General features: G+C 45.9%; 2 protein-coding genes across 4 annotated transcripts in view; both read left to right on the top strand.

Moving 5' to 3' along the window:
- Positions 1-8,077: 8,077 nt before the first annotated feature.
- PSME3 (proteasome activator subunit 3) lies at positions 8,078-13,149 on the top strand. Of its 2 annotated transcripts, none has more exons than XM_077779196.1 (11): positions 8,078-8,336; positions 9,026-9,058; positions 9,179-9,241; positions 9,435-9,539; positions 10,450-10,498; positions 11,060-11,172; positions 11,423-11,491; positions 11,631-11,698; positions 11,798-11,852; positions 11,973-12,059; positions 12,908-13,149. In XM_077779196.1, exons 1-11 carry the CDS (start codon positions 8,295-8,297, stop codon positions 12,986-12,988), a joined length of 765 nt encoding a protein of 254 aa, XP_077635322.1. In that variant the 5' UTR covers positions 8,078-8,294; the 3' UTR covers positions 12,989-13,149. The 2 variants fall into 2 exon arrangements, with proteins under 2 accessions (XP_077635322.1, XP_077635321.1); XM_077779195.1 differs by lacking the exon at positions 8,078-8,336 and adding an exon at positions 8,810-8,924.
- Positions 13,150-15,970: 2,821 nt separating this feature from the next.
- The window catches only part of AOC2 (amine oxidase copper containing 2), a 5,108-nt gene continuing 2,737 nt past the window's right edge, over positions 15,971-18,341 (top strand). For both annotated transcript variants that reach the window (XM_077779328.1, XM_077779327.1), the window contains exon 1: positions 15,971-17,613. In XM_077779328.1, the coding sequence (XP_077635454.1) occupies positions 16,026-17,613 (1,588 nt within the window). In that variant the 5' untranslated portion in view covers positions 15,971-16,025. The remainder of the gene's footprint in view (positions 17,614-18,341) is intronic.

Below are 18,341 nucleotides of genomic sequence, written 5' to 3'. Positions count from 1 at the left end.
AGTAGACACACCTGGAGGGGAAGGTGAGAAGGTAAATTTTATTGTGTTTTATTTTATATTTTAAACTCCCAGTTATTAGGAAAAATCGAACCTTTCTGATATTAAATATTCAGATATTAAAGTTATAAAAGAAAACATGTTTGTCTTGGCGCAGGCATAGACCGATCAATGGAACATAATATAGTTCAAAAACGGACCAAGTGTACGAGGCATTTAGTATGTGGTAAATCTAGTATTTCAAATCAGCGGGGAAATGAACTACTTAATAAGTGCTGAATGGAGCCAAAGAGCCTGAAGATAGTAGATAGTATGTAGTAGTGAGCCGAATCTCTACCTCTTTGTTTACACCAAAGAAACTCCAAATTTAAGCATCAAAAATACAATAATTGGGGAGTCTGAGTGGTTTAGTCCTTAAGCTTTTGACTTTGGCTCAGGTCCTGATCACATGATTTAGGAGTTCCAGCGCCCCCATCCGGCTCTCTGCTGTCAGCCTGAGCCTGCTTTGGATTCTCTGTCCCTCTCTACCCCTCCCCTGCTTGCTCTCTCTCTCTCAAAAATAAATAAACATTAAAAATATTTTTAAATACATAATTAAAGATACTAGATGAAAACATTGGTGAATATTTTTTGTAGTCTTGGAGTGGAGAAGGTATGTCTAAGCAGGACATGAAAATCAAAACCCGAAGAAAGGAAAACATTGAATTTTACTCCTTAGAAATTAAAACTTTCTGAACCATCAATGACACTGTAAAAAAAATTTACAAAAGAAAAATGTAGGGGCGCCTGGGTGGCTCAGTCGGTTAAGCGTCTGACTTCAGCTCAGGTCATGATCTCATGGTCTGTGGGTTCAAGCCCCATGTCAGGCTCTGTGCTGACAGCTCAGAGCCTGGAGCCTGCTTTGGATTCTGTGTCTCCCACTCTCTGTCTCTCCCCCATTCACCCTCTGTCTCTCAAAAAAATGAATAAACGTTAAAAAATTAAAAAAAAAGAAAACTGTAGAAAGTGGTTGCAGCTCATAAGATAGAAGGTGAATTTCCTCAATATACAAAACTCTGTTCCATCCATAAAAATACCAATAGGCCAGTAATGAAATGGGCAAAAAAATATGAAAAAGCAGCTCACAGAAAAACAAATAATTGATAAAGAAATAGATGTTTCATTTGATTTGTAACCAAATCAATGGAAATTAAACATAAGTGAGGCAGCATTTCTTATTTATGAGATTGTTAAAGGCTGAACCAGTTGAAAACATCCACTGTTGATTAACATTTGTGCCACTCTAGAATACCATTGGCTGGGAGTGTAAATTAGTATAATCTCTTCAGAGGTCAAATTGGAAACGTCTATCAAAATTTTAAAGGTTCATATTCTCTGACTCATAAAGTCTCTATCTAGGAATTTTCCTAATAGGTATTCAAGTGCACAAATATATATGTACAAGAATGTTGACTGCTAAATGTCCTTCAGTATTAGGGGCTTGTTTAAATAAATTACGGTATTATTCATTCAGCAGAATGCCATGCAATCATCAAGAAAGAATAAAGTAAACTTGCTTTTTATTTGGTTCATTTAGCCCCTTTGAGAATAGTCCGAAGAAGGGCAAGGGTGGAAGCAGGGAGACCAGCTAAGAAGTTTTCCATGAATTGAGGCAAGAGATGATTGTCAATGGAAATAAAAATTATAGGGAGTATACATCGTACAATTTTATTTGTACAAAAAATAACATATAGTATATGATTTGACATGTTATATGTTACATGAAGTGATACACAACAAGATGTGACTTTCACTGCACAATAGGACAGAGACTTTTTCTTCTACTTAATGCAACTTTGTATTGCTGGGTTTTTTCCCCCCACAATAAGCCTATGATTTATTTACAACAAAATTAAACTTTTATAGAAAGATAGTTATAACAAATACAGGAAGTTAGGGGAATAATGTCGTAAAATTGCCCATACATTGTTATTTTTATATTTTCCATTAACGTGTGTTTTTCCTATGGATTTTAACACAGGTGTATTTGTATTTATAACCTATCTGCAATTTTTGTATCCTGATTTTAAAATTTAACATTATGGGGCACCTGGGTGGCTCAGTTGGTTAAGTGTCTGACTCTTGATTTCAGCTCAGGTCATGATCTCAGGGTTCATGGGTTGGAGCCCTGTGTTGGGCTCTGTGTTGACATCACAAAACCTGCATGGTATTCTCTCTCTCCCTCTGCCCCTCCCCTGCTCTCTCTCTCTCTCTTAAAAAAAGGTTTAGGGGTGCCTGGGTGGCTCAGTCACCCCAACTTTGGCTCAGGTCATGATCTGGCAGCTCACGCTTTTGAGCCCCACTTCGGGCTCTGTGCTGACAGCTCAGAGCCTGGAGCCTGCTTTTGATCCTGTATCTCCCTCTCCCTCTGCCCCTCCCTCACTCGTGCTCTGTCTCTCAAAAATAAATTTAAAAAAATTTTAAACCTTAACATTTAACATTATATATTATTTTTCATTTTGCTACATAATTTTCATAATTGTCATCCTCATGGTTGCATTACATTACATCAAATGAGTGACCTTAATGTGTTTCTTTTTTTCTGGAAATTCCATCGCTTCCAGATTTGGTGATTACAGTAATGCTGCAATGAAAAGCTGACTGATTCCTTGTGATAGGGTCTCACAGATTGGGATTACTGAATTAAGAGCATGGCCATTTCTTGTCTACTGATTAACATTAGCAATTGCTTTTGAAACAGATTGGACATAATTACATTCTCTTTCCAGTAATGTATAAAAGAGCCTGTTTCACGATGTTTTGGCCAGTATTAGGTATCATATGTCTGAGGAACACGGGCCAAAAAATGGCACTTGCCTGCTATTTTAACTGGTGTCATTTGTTACTTGTATATCCTGGTCTGCTGTAGTTCCTCTTTTGTGAATTTTCTGTTTGCATCTTTTGCTCATTTGTCTGCTAGACCATTAATATTTTTCTCAATATTTTTCATCAATTTATGTGAATGGCCTATTTAATTAAGGTGTTTTCCAGATGTGCAAAAGTTTAAAATTTTTATGAAATCAAATCTTTTTTTTCTTGGTGACTTATATTGCTTAGAAGTTCCAAGTAAATAAGTAAATAAATAAATGTTAAAATTTAATTTAATTAAAAAAAAGAAAGTTGTTCCCACTTCTAGAAATAACTCTCCTAGTATTTAAATGTATGTGACTTTTCCATAATTGGTATTAGATGCAATATGTGGAGCTAGATTGTTCTTCTCCTGGTATTGCTAACTAATTAGAGGTTACAACCTTTTTCCTGTTGGGTCTGAATTTCAGCATGATACCCTCCTCCCCCAAACACACACGATCTAGAGGAAGTGAGTAGAATCATCGCCAAAGAATTCTCACCTTGGCCTCGTGTGGCCAGTTCATAGCCCTACATTTCTTCCTGCGTGGCTGCCACCAGCTAACACCATCTCAGAAAGGCGTAGAGATGTAACAAGCTTCTAAAGAGAAGCACATATAGAGATTACAACTGAGGATTTAGAAGTCTAGACTGCCTGTATTCAAAGCCTGTCTTTGTCATTCCCCAGCTCTGACCTTGAACAAGTTATTCAGCTGCTCTGTGCCTTGATTCCTTATTTATAAAATGAGAATAATAGTATATGTCACATAGGGTGGTGTGATGATTTAAATAAACTAATAATATGAGGCACAAAGAGCAATGCCTGGCACTTAGTAAACTCTCCCTGTGCCCTGTTGCTTGGAGAATATGTGACAGTTGGCATGAATAATGCTTGAGTGATTGTCAGTAATGGACAGAATGCCCTAAGTCATTGGGGTGCCCAGGTGGCTCAATTGGTTGAATGTCAGAGTCTTGATTTTGGCTCAGGTCTCACAACTGTGAGATCAAGCTCCACGTCGGGCTCTGCATTGGGCATGGGGCCTGCTTAAGATTCTCTCTCTCTTCCTCTACTGCTCATGTGCTCTCTCTCTCTCTCTTTCTCTCTCTCAAAAAAAAAAGTACCCTAAGTCATCAATTCAACAAATATTTATTGATGACCTACTATGTGCTAGTCACTCTTCTACCTCTGGGAGGATATGCTAATAAACTGTTCTAATAGTTTATATTCTGGAGGAGAGAATTTGACAATAAACTTGTAAACAAATAAGATGATCAGATAATGGTAGGTATTAAGGGTTGAATTATGTCCCCACAAAATATGTTGAAGTCCTAACCTCCCAGCACCTGTGGATGTAGCCTGATTTGGAAATAGGGTCTTTGCTGATCAAGTCAGTGTGGTCATTAGAGTAGGCCCTAATCCAATTTGACTGGTTTCCTTTAAAAAGGGTCAATCTGGATACAAAGATGGATATGGGAGCACCGGTGGCTTAGTCAGTTAAGTGTCCATCTTCGGTTCAGGTCATGATCTCACAGTTCGTGGGTTCAAGCCCCACATCAGGCTCTGTGCTGACAGCTCAGAGCCTGGAGCCTGCTTCGGATTCTCTGTCTCCCTCTCTCTCTCTGCCCCTCCCCTGCTCATGCTCTGTCTCTGTCTCTGTCTCTCTCAAAAATAAACACTAAGAAATTAAAAAAATATATATGGACATGAACGGAGGAAAGACATCTGAAGAGACAAAGGAAGAACATCATTGTCTCCAAGCCAAGGAACACCTAAGGTTATCAGGAGCCAAGAGCCAGGCCTGGAATAGGTTCTTCCCTAATACCTTTAGAGGGAGCCTGGTTCTGCTGACACTTTGATTACAGACTTCTAGCCTCCAGAACTGTAAGGGAATTCTTTTCTCTAGTTCTAAGCCACCCAGCTTATGTATTTTGTTATAGCAGCAAACCAATATAATAGGCATGATGAGGAAAATAAGAGAATGATCTGATAGAGAATAAGTAGGGACAAGGGTGAAATTATTTCAACTGGGGGATTCAGGAGGCTCTCTGTCAGCTGGCAAACCATCGAGGGTAATAAGCAGGGAAAAGACAGGATCTGGCTTACATTATATTTATTTTTTTATAAGTTTTAATTTTTATGTAAATTTCAGTTAGTTAACATACAGTGTAATATTAGTTTCAGGTGTACAATATACTAACTCAACACTTCCATACAACACCTGGAAGTGCATCACAAGTGCATTCCTTAATCCCCATCATCAATTTCACCCATCTCTCTGGTAACTTGTTCTCTATAGTTGAGAATCTGTTTCTTGATTTGCCTCCCTCGTTCTTTTTTCTTCCCTTTGCTCATTTGCTTCTTAAATTCCGCATATGAGTGAAATGATAGTTATCTAGTTGTGTTTGTCAGACGAGACTAGCCCATGGTTCTCCAACCCCGCCACCATCTCCCTCCTTGTCTTCTCCATCTGATGTGCTAAAAAAACAAAATGAAACAAAAAAAACCCCTGTTTACTCAAGTATAAAACACATATAGAAAAGGACCAAATCCCTAAATGTACAACTCAATGAATTTTCATAAAGGAACACACCCACATAACCAGCACTCAATTCCCCTCCCCCCATGTCCCCTTTCAAGTTGCTACTCACCCCAAGGGTAAACACTACCCTCAGTTCTGACACCATAGATAAGTTCTGTTTTGAACATCGTCTAAATGGAATCATATGGTATGTACTCAGTGGAGGTGAGGGAGGGAGGGGTGATAGACGATTAGGGAACTGACTTTGGAGTGTGGGAGAGTAAACTTGTTGGAGCCTGTTGTAGGCTCTCAGGCAGTGTTGTGCACCCATTCGAGATCTGTGAACATGAGTTTAAAGTGAGACCAGTCATTGGTGATCACATTTGATTCACAAGCACCAGGAATGAACAGTGTGTTAAATATAGTGTGCCCTCAGCAACTGTTCACTGAATAAATAAATAATGAGTGGAGTATTACATAAAACAGGATAGGGGAGGAAGGGAAATAAAGAGGGAATGTGTGCCCTGTATCCATCTTCTTACAACCTATCTGAAGACAAATTGAGAACAAAGCCATATTATCAACAAGCATAAACATATTGTTTTCAATTTAAAGTTATGAATTCTGAAAGAAATGCAGGGTAATGGCATACTTAAAGTAGGATGAAGTTAATTTAGGAAAGCATTCCTGAAGTTAAGTTCCAGATCAGAGTTCAAAAGTTACTAGGTACAAGTGTTAACAAAAAGCAGAGATAAAAGAAAACTAGTCGATGTTAATAAGCAAGACTGGCAGTATGGGCTATGTTGTATGCAGTCTTGAAGAAATGGAAAGGGACTTGGAGTTTGGAAGCAGGGATGATTATAATTATGTAGTTTAAGGAGTAATGTCTTCATGCTAAGCACTAGCAGGTAGCATATCTAACCAATGACTGCTTATATATCTGCTGCCTGCCTCGTGTCCAGGCACTGTGTTTTTTACATGTGCATAATTTCCAATATTCACAAACACTCCACAGAGTTACATTTTATTATCAAAATTCCATTTTACGGATGGGGAAATCGAGACTCCGCGTTTCAGTCATTTTCCCCAAAATGTCAGTTAGTAAGGAGCTGAGGTGGGATTTGCAGCTAGTCTGATTCCAGAGTCACCAGTCAATGGCACTTCATTTAACCGTGTATTCCCACCCTCTCTCTTGTGCTTCCCACAGACGCCTGCCCAGGAATAATGCTGAGCAGCAAGAATGACCCCAAAACGAAAGACCCTACCTTTGCACTTAATCCAAAGCGCTTCCTAACAGTCCTCTCCACCCCACTCCCATCCCCAGCTCACTAACAAGTCTTTCAATTTCTTCAACCGAACCACCTCTTTCCCTCCCCAGGGCATTTGCCTGTGCTGCATCTCTACATACCTTTGGAGCCTCTTCCCCTCACTCTTCTTCCCAATCTAAACCCTTTACAGCCTCTAGATCCTCACTTGACACTTCATCTGAGAGGCTGTGCTTGGCCATTCTATGTAAAATAGACCCCTGGTGTTCTCCACCTGAGTCACTTGTTTCCTAATATCAGATTTTGCAATTCCGTTGTCAGGTTATTTTCTGATGTGTTTCCCCAGTATTAAGACCTGTGAGGCCAGAGAACTTGAGTCTTATTTACCTTTGATTTTCTGGAGATGTGCTTTTCAATACAGGAGTGTGGCACTTCTGAACTGAGATGTATAGTAAGTGTAAAACTGATCCTGGATTTCGAACACTCAGCGTGAGAAAAGAATGTAGAGCTCATTCATATTTTTATATTGATTACATGTTAAAATAATGTTTGGACAAACTGGGTTAAAGTAATGATTACAATTATTTTCGCCTGTTTTACTTTTTAATGGGGCTACTATTTAATTTTTGCTTACGTAAGCAACATTACTTCCAGGCTCCAGGACAATGCTCTCCGAGGGCCTAGTGCAGTGTCCTCCCTTACTTTATGGAGTGAAAGAACCAATGTTAAGAGACAGACCGAATGAATGGACGAGTGAAGAGATAAGATCTCTGCCTTTTATTAGTAAAATGGATATGGCACTTGTCATGGAAGGCAGGAGATCTGGGTTCTGCTCCAGAATTTATTGGAAACACCGTATATCCTTGGACAAGCACTTGCCCCACTCTGGGCGCCAATCTGCCCATCAGGCAACTGTTCTCTGAGGTCTGGAAGTGAATGATAAGAGAATAAGCCGCGGAGAAAGGTGGAGAAGCCCTGTACAATTTAACTTGTCTTCTGGAGGCTCCAGCTTAACACTAGAGCTTGGGCCGACGGGAGGAGGCAGCAAGAATCACAGACTAGAACCCCGGAGCCCAGCGCCGGGACCGCCGGCTTCCTCGGACCCACGTCACTGGGGCGCGACGGCGTTGTCCGTCCCGTCCTCGAGGCGGCAGCGGTTCAGGTCCCCTCGGTGAAGGCGAGTGCCGCGCTAACAGAGGGTCAAGCAGTACTCGAGTCTCTCCGATGCTCGGTTTTCAGCAAATCACCTTCAGCCGCACTCCCTGCTTCTTCACCGTCAGGCGTTTCAGGAAGCCGGGAGATAAGAAACCCGCTCACCGCGTCCAGAGTTGGACCTCAGCGCGGCTGCGCGGGGCACGTGCGCATCCTCGGCGGAGTCCCGGCGATTGGCTGTGACGTAACTTCCGGCGTGAGCGGCGAAAGCCGGGAGGGCGAGCGAGAGAGGGAGCGGGCAGCAGGCAGCAGGCGGGCGGGCAGCACGGAGGGAGGGTGCGAGCGAGCAGTGAGTGAGCCAGCGAGGGCGGCCGAGTCCCTAGAACAGCCGAGATTCCTCCTGTCCCTCTGACCCCCTCCCCGGAGCCCACAGCGCCTCCGGTCTCCAGTGGAACGGACACGGCCCGGCCCGGCCATGGCCTCGTTGCTGAAGGTGGATCAGGAAGTGAAGCTCAAGGTAGCGGCACCGGTCCGGGCCTCCTTACCCCTCGCTTCGATTCCCGAGCAGTCTGACCGGCTCCCCACTTCCCATGGCGTCTTTGTCTCCCTGGGGACACCGGCTCTGAGCTTCCGCTCGGCTCAGCCCAGCCCCCCACTCCCGGAGATGGCATCGGGGGAGAGGATATTATAGGGTGGCCTTCTGAACCGCGTCTGGTCGTGGAGAGCCCCGGGGAGACCTCCGCGGACACGTGGTGGACTCAGCACTGTAGGCCAGTGACAGCTGGAAGTCCCCCAGCCCAGCAACGTCCCCGCCTCCGGATGCTACCGACGCTCTACCCCCACCCTTGGCGTCAGGCCTGCCTGGTATCAAAGGCTGGGTCTGAATGGGGGTCGGCCCGTTTGTGAGCTCACACCTCCCCTCTCTACCTGTCGTTTGTTTGTTCTCAAATTCAGACGCTGGAGGGAGGGAGGGAGGGTGGGAGGGAAGACAGGAGGGTGCTGCCCTTAAGCCCCGCTTCTCTCTCCTGAGATGGAGAAATGGATCCTCAAAAAAATAAAGTACTTACAGTCTGGGGGCCTCTCAGCTTCTCATTACAATTACAAGGTGAGGGGAAGACAGCTGGATTTGTTTTCCCATCCTGCCCTTACCTCTGTTGGCCAGGTACTGACTTGCTGTTACTGAATTGCTCTCTTTGTTAATTTTAGGTTGATTCTTTCAGGGAGCGGATCACAAGTGAGGTGAGTGCAATAAACAAAAAATAAGTATTGGTTGATAGTTGGGAGTTTCCCAAAGAAGAGATCTGTAGAGAGAGACCGTCCCACAATTATTAATTGAGCTGTATTTTCCTTCATCTGTAGGCCGAAGACTTGGTGGCAAATTTTTTCCCAAAGAAGCTGTTAGAACTTGATAGTTTTTTGAAGGTGAGAGACCCTTTTCTTCAGATTTCCCAATTTTTTTGGCACTGGCCTTTCTGTCAAACGAGGCAAATCATGTGTTGATTCCATTTTGTTTTGTACTGTTAAACACTCTCATTTCTTGCCCTTCAAATGAAATACTTCTTTGTTCATTTTGAAAAGACTAATGTTGTTTTGGGGGTGGGTGTCTCTCTTTCAGGAACCAATCCTAAACATCCATGACCTAACTCAGATCCACTCAGACATGAATCTCCCAGTCCCTGACCCCATTCTTCTCACCAATAGCCACGATGGACTGGACGGTGTGAGTGTCCTGTGTTTTTCTTTGGATTCTGAAGCAATAGGTTCTCTATTCTCTGTTCTCTATTTCCTGGTCAGTTCGAACATGAGCAGAGGAGAGACAGCAGGATTTGGATCTAGGAACGGGGGCTCTTACAGACCTGATGATTCGAGTACACCCCTTTCCAACCCTGATTTTCATTTGTAGCATGAAGCATGTAACCTAACGCTTCACTGTCCTGGAGTGAGTTCCACATGGGAATAGCTACAGGTTCTCTCAACTTACCTGGTCTGTCCCTGTTGCTCTAAGCAAGCAAGACTTTTCTTACCTGTTCCAATGTCTTGGGCATTGTTAACAGGATGAGTAGTTCTTGCTGTATAACTAGTCCCTGTCTTTGCCCTGCATCTTTAGCACCTAGCACTTGTCAGTTGTATGTTCACATTTTAAAATAACACTGATGACACTGTATTGTTGTTTGAATTACTGTCTCATTGATAGAGCTTGCAGTTCTGGAAAGCAGAAACTGTCTTAATCATCTTTGTATCCTCAACACCTAGTACTGTTCCTGCTACATGTAATAAGTGCTCAATACATGTTTGTTGGTTGAATATTGTGCTTCTTTGTGGAACCAGAAGATTTGTACATATTCCCTTAATTATCCTCAGCCTGCATTGAATGGTTCATTTTTCCTGTTGTTTGTAGTATCCATTCCCCCTCCCCCGCCAGTTCCTTAATGTGTTCTTTGAAAGGTAAGAGTGTAAGTTGCTTTGTGGCAAGAACGTTTTCTTAAAGCCCTGTGTATGCTTAGTGAATTGTGCATAAATTAATAAAACAACTTCTGGGGCCAAAGAAGGGATTGGACTTGCTTTAAGGGTAACTTGTGATGGGGGTGTGAATGTCGAGAGCAGACTAATTCCTGTCTCTGTGTCTTTAGCCCACTTACAAGAAGCGGAGGCTGGATGAGTGTGAAGAGGCCTTCCAAGGTAAGAGTCTGCCCCACCTTACCCGCTCCCTGGCTAGCAGCCCTGAGCAGGAGGATTGGTCTGACAGTCTCCTGGTCAGGAGACAGAATCGGATTTTATTTTCCAGAGTCAGCATTCTCACGTTCTCCAAACATAATCATTATTTAGCACCCAAAACCTAATTTCCCAATAGACAGGGAGGGTTTAATGTAGTGTGGACTGCCAAGGGAGAGAGTTTAGAAGTGGCCACACATCTCAGATTTTTCACGGAAGTCCCAGTTTTGTGTTATTTTCTCTTCTTTAGTAATATTGGTACATTAAATCTTTGGAGTATATTTTAATTTCCTTATACAGATTTTTGGCACACTTTAGAAACTCCTTTGCTAATCCTTACATTTTCTCCTTTTGATTCTCAGTGGTGTCGTGGTTTGCAGATAGGGTTATGACAGATAAAAGGCAGAGGTCATAACATCTCATGGGTCTGGGAGGAAGAGAGAAGGGGTCTGGGAGGCCTGGGGATGGGGGGAAGGTTACAATGTCCTGCTCCCTACCTGAATCATTTGACCTTCATGTCCCTGCCAGGAACCAAGGTGTTTGTGATGCCCAATGGGATGCTAAAAAGCAACCAGCAGCTGGTGGACATTATTGAGAAAGTGAAACCTGAGATCCGGCTGCTGATTGAGAAATGCAACACGGTGAGGCAGGGGCTTGGTAACCTATAGGCTGACCCCAGATAGCCTGGCTTGACCTGAAAAATGTTGGGTGTGGAGTGGGAGGCATGGAGGTGATAGGGGAGTTGGCACATTAAGTATCTTGGCTCCTGTGCTCCTGGCGTGTGGCCCAGCGGCATGGATTGTATGCTTCACAGCTTCAGCAGAAAAGGCAAGGGTCCTCATTTATAACTTTGTTATTTATGATATGTATTTTGGTCCTCTCACCCTCCAGGTCAAAATGTGGGTACAGCTCCTGATTCCTAGGATAGAAGATGGGAACAACTTTGGGGTGTCCATTCAGGTAACATGCTCATATCACAAACTGAGAGGAAGGTTCAGGAGGTTACCTTCCTTTCCCCTGGCTTTGTCTGTTTTCCCTTTCCCTTCGGTCCACTCTCTGGGTGACGTGGAAGTGACTTGACCCACTTGGTATTTTTTAGGAGGAGACAGTTGCAGAACTAAGAACTGTTGAGAGTGAAGCTGCATCTTATCTGGACCAGATTTCTAGGTAGGGTTGCTTGGGCCTGGCCCAGGAATCAGGGACTGGTGATGTGGCAAGCACTGTCCAGGGTCCCCTGCAGCTTCTTCCTCTTCTCTCTCCTTCCAGATATTATATTACAAGAGCCAAATTGGTTTCTAAAATAGCTAAATATCCCCATGTGGTAAGTAAGGGTTTGGGGGTCTGAGGGTGGAAGTGGGAGGAGAGGGAGGCCGTTTCTGGGCAAGAGTGGCCTGTGAACGTCTGGCCTCGAGCACTAGCCTCTTCTCTGCCCTCTTTTCAGGAGGACTATCGCCGCACCGTGACAGAGATTGATGAGAAAGAATATATCAGCCTTCGGCTCATCATATCAGAGTTAAGGAATCAATATGTAAGTGACCTTGGTCCCTGCCCACAGTCACCCTGGCTATTAGTTCCGGTGATCCTTTTCTTGCTATGCTCTGGGGGTCAAGACGGAGGATGGAGTACGATAAAATGAGTAGGATAAATTCTCATCGACTGAGTGTTGAGAACTATGCAGTCATTGAGAGTACATAGCTGGGGATCCCCCTTTCTTTTTGGACAGCAGGGAGTAGAGTGCAGCGTAGGTGTGAAGATGTGGGCATCAGAGTCAAGACAGGCTTAGGTTCAGAACCAATTCTTTTTGTAATCTGTGGCCTTGGCCAAGTTGTTGAACCTCAAAGTTCAGTTTCTTCATCTCTAAGATAGAAATTAGAGAATCTATGGCACCAAGGTGGTTTTTAAAAATGAGTGAAATAGGGGCATCGGTGGCTCAGTTGGTCAAGTGTCTGACTTTGGCTCACGTCATGATCCCACAGTTCATTGGTTGAACCCTGCGTCGGGCTCTGTGCTGACAGCTCAGAGGCTGGAGCCTGCTTTGGATTCTGCATCTCTCCGTCTCTCTGCCCCTCCCCTGCTCTCTCAAAAATAAATAAATATTTTTTAAAAAATGAGTGAAATAACACATCAAAAGATCCAGTACAATTGTTGCTACATTAGGTGCTCAATAAATGTTAGTTGTTATTAGACACTTGGGACCTGGGGAGTACCCAGGAATCCCCATGGGTGGGTATCAGGGTAGGCGGCCACCTGAATTCACGTTCTGGTGAGTGAGATTGGGATTATGTGTATGATTGCTTAGGGATTTGTGGTGGGTATCTTGTTTCTTTGGGAAGTTGGGGTGGAATAAATGTGTGATTCTCTGACCTTTTCTCCCAGGTCACTCTACATGACATGATCCTGAAAAATATCGAGAAGATCAAACGGCCCCGGAGCAGCAATGCAGAGACACTGTACTGAGGCCGGGGCCAGGGCCAGGGGACTCTGTGAGTCTGGCTCAAGACCGACATTGCCTTGGTTTGTTACATGACTATCGTGATGGGGAAACTGGCTGGAAATAGTAATCACACCTCTCTCTGTTTTTAGTTAGAGTCTAATGAAACTCTCATGTAGTTCTGTGACGTGTTTACCTCTTTTTTCAGGCCTCAGGAACTCTTCTATTTCCTTCCCTAATACCCCACACCCGACCTGTCCTAATTTCTGGAGAATTCCAGGTTTGTGTGTGCAGGATATCGGCACAAGAATACTTGTGTTTTCTCTCCCTGCCCTCTCCCTCCTGTGTCTTGGGCTTTGTGTTTTCTTCCTTCTTTTGATTAGTTGATTAGAAGCTGAAGGAACTGGAAGGAAAGTGCTAGGTGTTTTTAGGAACTGGAGTCGGGGAGGACCAGCTCCTCTCTTCTGACATAAGGTTAGTGTCTCTTGCCACTGTGTGGGACATTGGATCCTCCCTCCCACAGTTTCCCTGGTGATGACTTAGGGTTTCCCATTCACATATATCCCACCTTGAACCTGATCATGACAAGAAACACCTTAGGCCTTCAGCCAAATCCCTAGCTCCTGTAGATGTTTTTCTAATTAGGATTTTCACATATACATATGTGTGTGGTATACACAGAGCATATGCCTTCCTATTCTNATCCCATGAACTCTGTCACACACACATCATTCAGAAGGTGATAGTTGTCTTAGTCCTCACCCACCAGGGCTCTTTGTTCTGCTATTATAGCCTCTTGGTGTCCAGAGGCTGGGGAGTTGGAGGAGAGCTAAGAGATGAGAAGCAGAGGATTTGGGAAAGGCCCCTTTCTCTGTGACTTGGGTCCTTTTGGGCGTTACTGCAAAGGATGGTCCTCTAACTCCTAGCGGCCTCTTCCCAGGCCAGTTGTAAATTGGGGTGGGGCTGTCTGCAGCTGTGAGGGCCAGATTCTGCTGCTCCTGCCGGGCTTTCCTATGGGACAAATGTTCCTCTTATTTATAGTATTGTGCTTCCAAGGAAAGCAGCACCTGTGTGTGTGTGTGTGTGTGTGCGTGCGCGCGCGTGTGCGTATCGCGTGTATGTGAAAATCTGCTGGGCAAGTCAAAACCATAGAAGAGTTGCCTCCTATCTCTCTAATCTTCCAGAGATATCACTTGATCCAGCTTTTCTGTTAACCTTCCCAAACCCCGACTTTTTTTTATTCTGCCCCTACTGGAGAGTCAGTATCCGCAGTCAGCCTGCCAGCGACTCTGTCGGTATCTGTTTCTGACTTTTATTCTTCCCCTGTCTCCTTGCCTTCAGCCTCAATCACATTTCCGCCCGGATGCATTGTTTTTACTCCCAGAATGCTATAGAGAAGGAGTCAGGATGCTGTCTTCCCATGAATAGTACTCAGTAACAAACCAATTGCATTTTAGTTGGGCAGTGCCCCTCCCCACCCTCCAGATCCCTTCCAGCTGAAACCCTTCCCTACTCCCACCATGTGTTTCTCAGTTTCCCTTTTTTTGTTTGTTGGATTATTCTGCCCTTACTTCTCACTCTACCACCCTTGGATCGTAATGTAAAATTCTTTTACCATGTCAAGAAATTATTAAAAATGCAGGTACTTTGACCTCTTTCTAAAGCTGCAGATCCTGGTGCGGTGCTCTGGTGGCTGGGGACATGCCTGTACTCAAGTGCGTGCACATGGGGACACCCACCTCCACATACGCCACCAGCTACCCTGTTGGGTACTTTTGTACCATTTGAGCTGTCTTTTTTCTCTAAGATAATGGAAAGACTGAGATTTCTGCCTTCCAAGAGGCAGAGGTGGTCCTTCAGTTGTGTTCAGTCTGAATTATGTGAAAGTTCACTCTTCCTGAACCTAAGCTGCTTCTGTCCCTATCCCTTCCAGATCCCAGCTCCTTCCTGTCTTCCTGGTGATGCCCATGAACTGCCAGTAGAGGCCACTCTAGTTCCACGTATGGGGAATCACCTGGTTCAAGGCACACCCTACCATGTCATTTTTCTATACATTATACTAATTTTCCCCACTGAGTAGTGGCTTAAATTTCTTGGGGGAGATGCCAGGGACTCCTGGATTTGGTTTTCCAATAACTTGGAGGGCTGTGTAGGACTCTAGATGAAATAAAGTTTCCTCAACTTCCGCCTTGCAAGGTAGCTTCTGATATCCAGTGATTCCCCTCATTGTCTGCAGAAAGAAATTTGCGATCTTGAACAGTGGAGGAACATTTGCTGTATTCGGCCCCAGAGATCAGTACCAGTAGCTGACAATTTTTGAATGCCTCCCCTGTGTTAGGCTCTGTTAAGTACTTTGTGTGCATGGCCGCATTTAGTTTTCACAGATCTCGGGTGGTTTATCCCCTCTTTGTAGGTGAGGACACTGAAACTCATGATAAGTGATTCCCCTGAGATCCCACAGCTTAGGGACAGGGTGAGTGGGGGGGTTGGTGTACAAATCTGACAGCTGAGCCCAGGTGCTCACTGCTTGTGTCCCAACTGACTAGATCAGAGGCCTGACATTACAAAGCAAGGGCCTGGCCTTTGGCAGCTGGCCAGGTGCTTCTTGCTGAACTGGGTCCAGGGAATATTGGGGGGTGGTGCCCACTAGGAGGTAGGAAAATGGACAGTTCGGTGCCTGCATGTAGCACATAGCACTTAACTGGGCATCTGAAATCTGCATTCTGCCTCAGACCCATTCGGAGTGAAAGGTAGAGCTTACAGTTAATCCGGATGTCCTCGAGTCTAGGCTAAGTGATGGCAATCAGAGCTCCTACCAGTGCTGCCGCCAGGAGTTCAGGGGCAGGGGACAGGCTGTGCACGTGGATGTAGTGCCTTGAGCCAAACCACGGAACAGAAAATTGGAACAGAATTATATAAATTAAGGTCAGAAATTTCCTGTCCAGCCCACAGGGTGGAGTTTTCTCCATTCCTATCCATCGTACTGAATATAAACCCTGATTTGATGTCAGTAAGGGGAAGGAGCAGCTGCTAGGACTCACGTTTCAGCTCTCTGAGTTCACCATGAATCTCAAGGTTGTCCTCGTGTTCCTGGCACTGTCCCTCATCACCATCTTTGCCCTGGCCTATGTTTTGCTGACCAGCCAAGGTGGCTCCAGCCAGCCTCCCCGCTGCCCCTCTGTATCCCCCAGTGCCCAGCCCTGGACACTCCGCGGCCAGAGCCAGCTGTTTGCAGACCTGAGCCCAGAGGAGCTGACGGCCGTGATGAGCTTCCTGACCCAGCAGCTGGGGCCGGGCCTGGTGGACGCAGCCCAGGCCCGCCCCTCGGACAACTGCATCTTCTCGGTGGAGCTGCAGCTGCCCCCCAAGGCTGCTGCGCTGGCCCACCTGGACAGGGGGAGTCCCCCGCCCGCCCGGGAGGCACTGGCCATCGTCTTCTTTGGCGGACAACCCCAGCCCAACGTGAGTGAGCTGGTGGTGGGGCCTCTGCCGCACCCCTCCTACCTGCGGGATGTGACGGTGGAGCGTCACGGGGGGCCCCTGCCCTATCACCGACGCCCCATGCTGGGAACGGAGTTCGCCCAGATGTGGAAGCATTTGAAGGAGGTGGAGCTGCCCAAGGCGCCAGTCTTTCTGGCTTCGGTCTTCAACTACAGTGGCTCCACTCTGGCACCTCTGCATGCCACCCCCAGTGGCTTGCGCTCAGGGGACCGTGCTACCTGGATAGCCCTCTACCATAACATCTCAGGTGTTGGGATTTTCCTTCACCCAGTGGGGCTGGAGCTACTGCTGGACCACAGGGCCCTGGACCCTGCCCGCTGGGCTGTCCAGCGGGTCTTCTACCTTGGGCGCTACTACACAGACTTAGGCCAGCTGGAGTGGGAGTTTAAGGCTGGCCGGCTGGAAGTTGCTAGAGTTCCTCTACCCCTGCCGGATGGGGCTTCATCCCTGAAGTCCCGGGCCCCCCCAGGTCCTCTCCCCCCTCTTCAGTTCTCACCGCAGGGCTCCCGATACAGTGTGCGAGGGAACCTGGTGACGTCCTCTCTCTGGACATTTACATTTGGTCATGGGGTGTTCAGCGGCATGAGGATTTTTGATATTCGGTTTAAGGGCGAGCGAGTGGCCTACGAAGTCAGTGTCCAGGAGTGTGTAACTGTCTATGGTGCCGATTCACCCAAGACAATGATGACCCGATACTTGGATAGCAGCTATGGACTTGGCCGTCACAGCCGGGGCTTGGTTCGGGGAGTGGACTGCCCCTATCAGTCTACAATGGTAGACATCCACATATTAGTGGGCACTGGGGCAGTCCAGCTGCTCCCGGGGGCTGTATGTGTGTTTGAGGAGGCCCAAGGACTACCCCTTCGGAGGCACCACAATCACCTGGAGAGTTATTTCTATGGTGGTTTGGCTGGCTCGGCCCTTGTAGTCAGGTCTGTGTCATCTGTAGGCAACTATGACTACATTTGGGACTTTGTATTCCACCCAAACGGGGCTCTGGAAGGGCGGGTCCATGCCACGGGCTATATCAACACGGCTTTCCTGAGTGGGGGTGAGGAGAGCCTCCTCTTTGGGAACCGTGTGGGGGAGCGAGTACTGGGGGCGGTGCACACGCATGCCTTCCATTTCAAGCTGGACCTGGACGTGGCAGGTGAGTGCTTGGGTGAGGATTGAGAGTTGGGGTGGAGGAGAGGGAAGGGAGACCCCCAAATCAAGCCAGAAGAAGCAGAGGGTGATATGCTAGCGCCACGATACATTGTGGCAGGAGTCAGAGACTGATTGGAGTGTATTCAACTGCAGTCAGCCTGAAATACTGTTCTGGCACAAGAGATGGGGTGCCCTCACCCAGCTCCCCTGACTTGCTGTGAAACGAGTGATTGTGAAACTAGCTTAAATGCAATGGCTGTGCCTGGCTCCCTTAGTCTCGAGTGACTCCGCGGATAGTGAATTTGCCCCATCAACTGGGGCTGGAGATGAGGCTCTGAGTTTTTCCTAACTGATTCTGAGGGTCAGTGGTTATGGGGAAAGCAGGGACCTAAGCAGAGATAGGAAACAGTGTAACAAGGTTTTCAGAGTAGAGGTGGTCCTGGGGCATAAGAAGGGTGGGGATACTGGGTGGGGGTTGCCTCACAGGATTTCATAAAACTGGACAGAGTACAGTGGCCCCACCATCCTGGGGAGGGTCATTTCATGCCTGCCAGCACATGTCATAACCGGCCCTCCAGTGACACAGCAGGCACGCAATAGGCTTGCTGCAAGTGTAGAAAGGGATTTCTCAAGTGGGGCTCAAAGCACAGAGAGGACTCACTGCTCCTGGCAGGTTTTTATTAAGAACAAAATAACTTCTTAAATCACAGATACAGAAGGGAAAATAGAAGA

Source organism: Crocuta crocuta, unplaced genomic scaffold (genome assembly GCF_008692635.1).
Source record: "Crocuta crocuta isolate KB4526 unplaced genomic scaffold, BGI_CrCroc_1.0 scaffold68, whole genome shotgun sequence".
Taxonomy (NCBI): Eukaryota; Metazoa; Chordata; class Mammalia; order Carnivora; family Hyaenidae; genus Crocuta; species Crocuta crocuta.
Note: the sequence above shows the minus strand (reverse complement) of the source record. Positions and strands in the feature narration are given on the sequence as shown.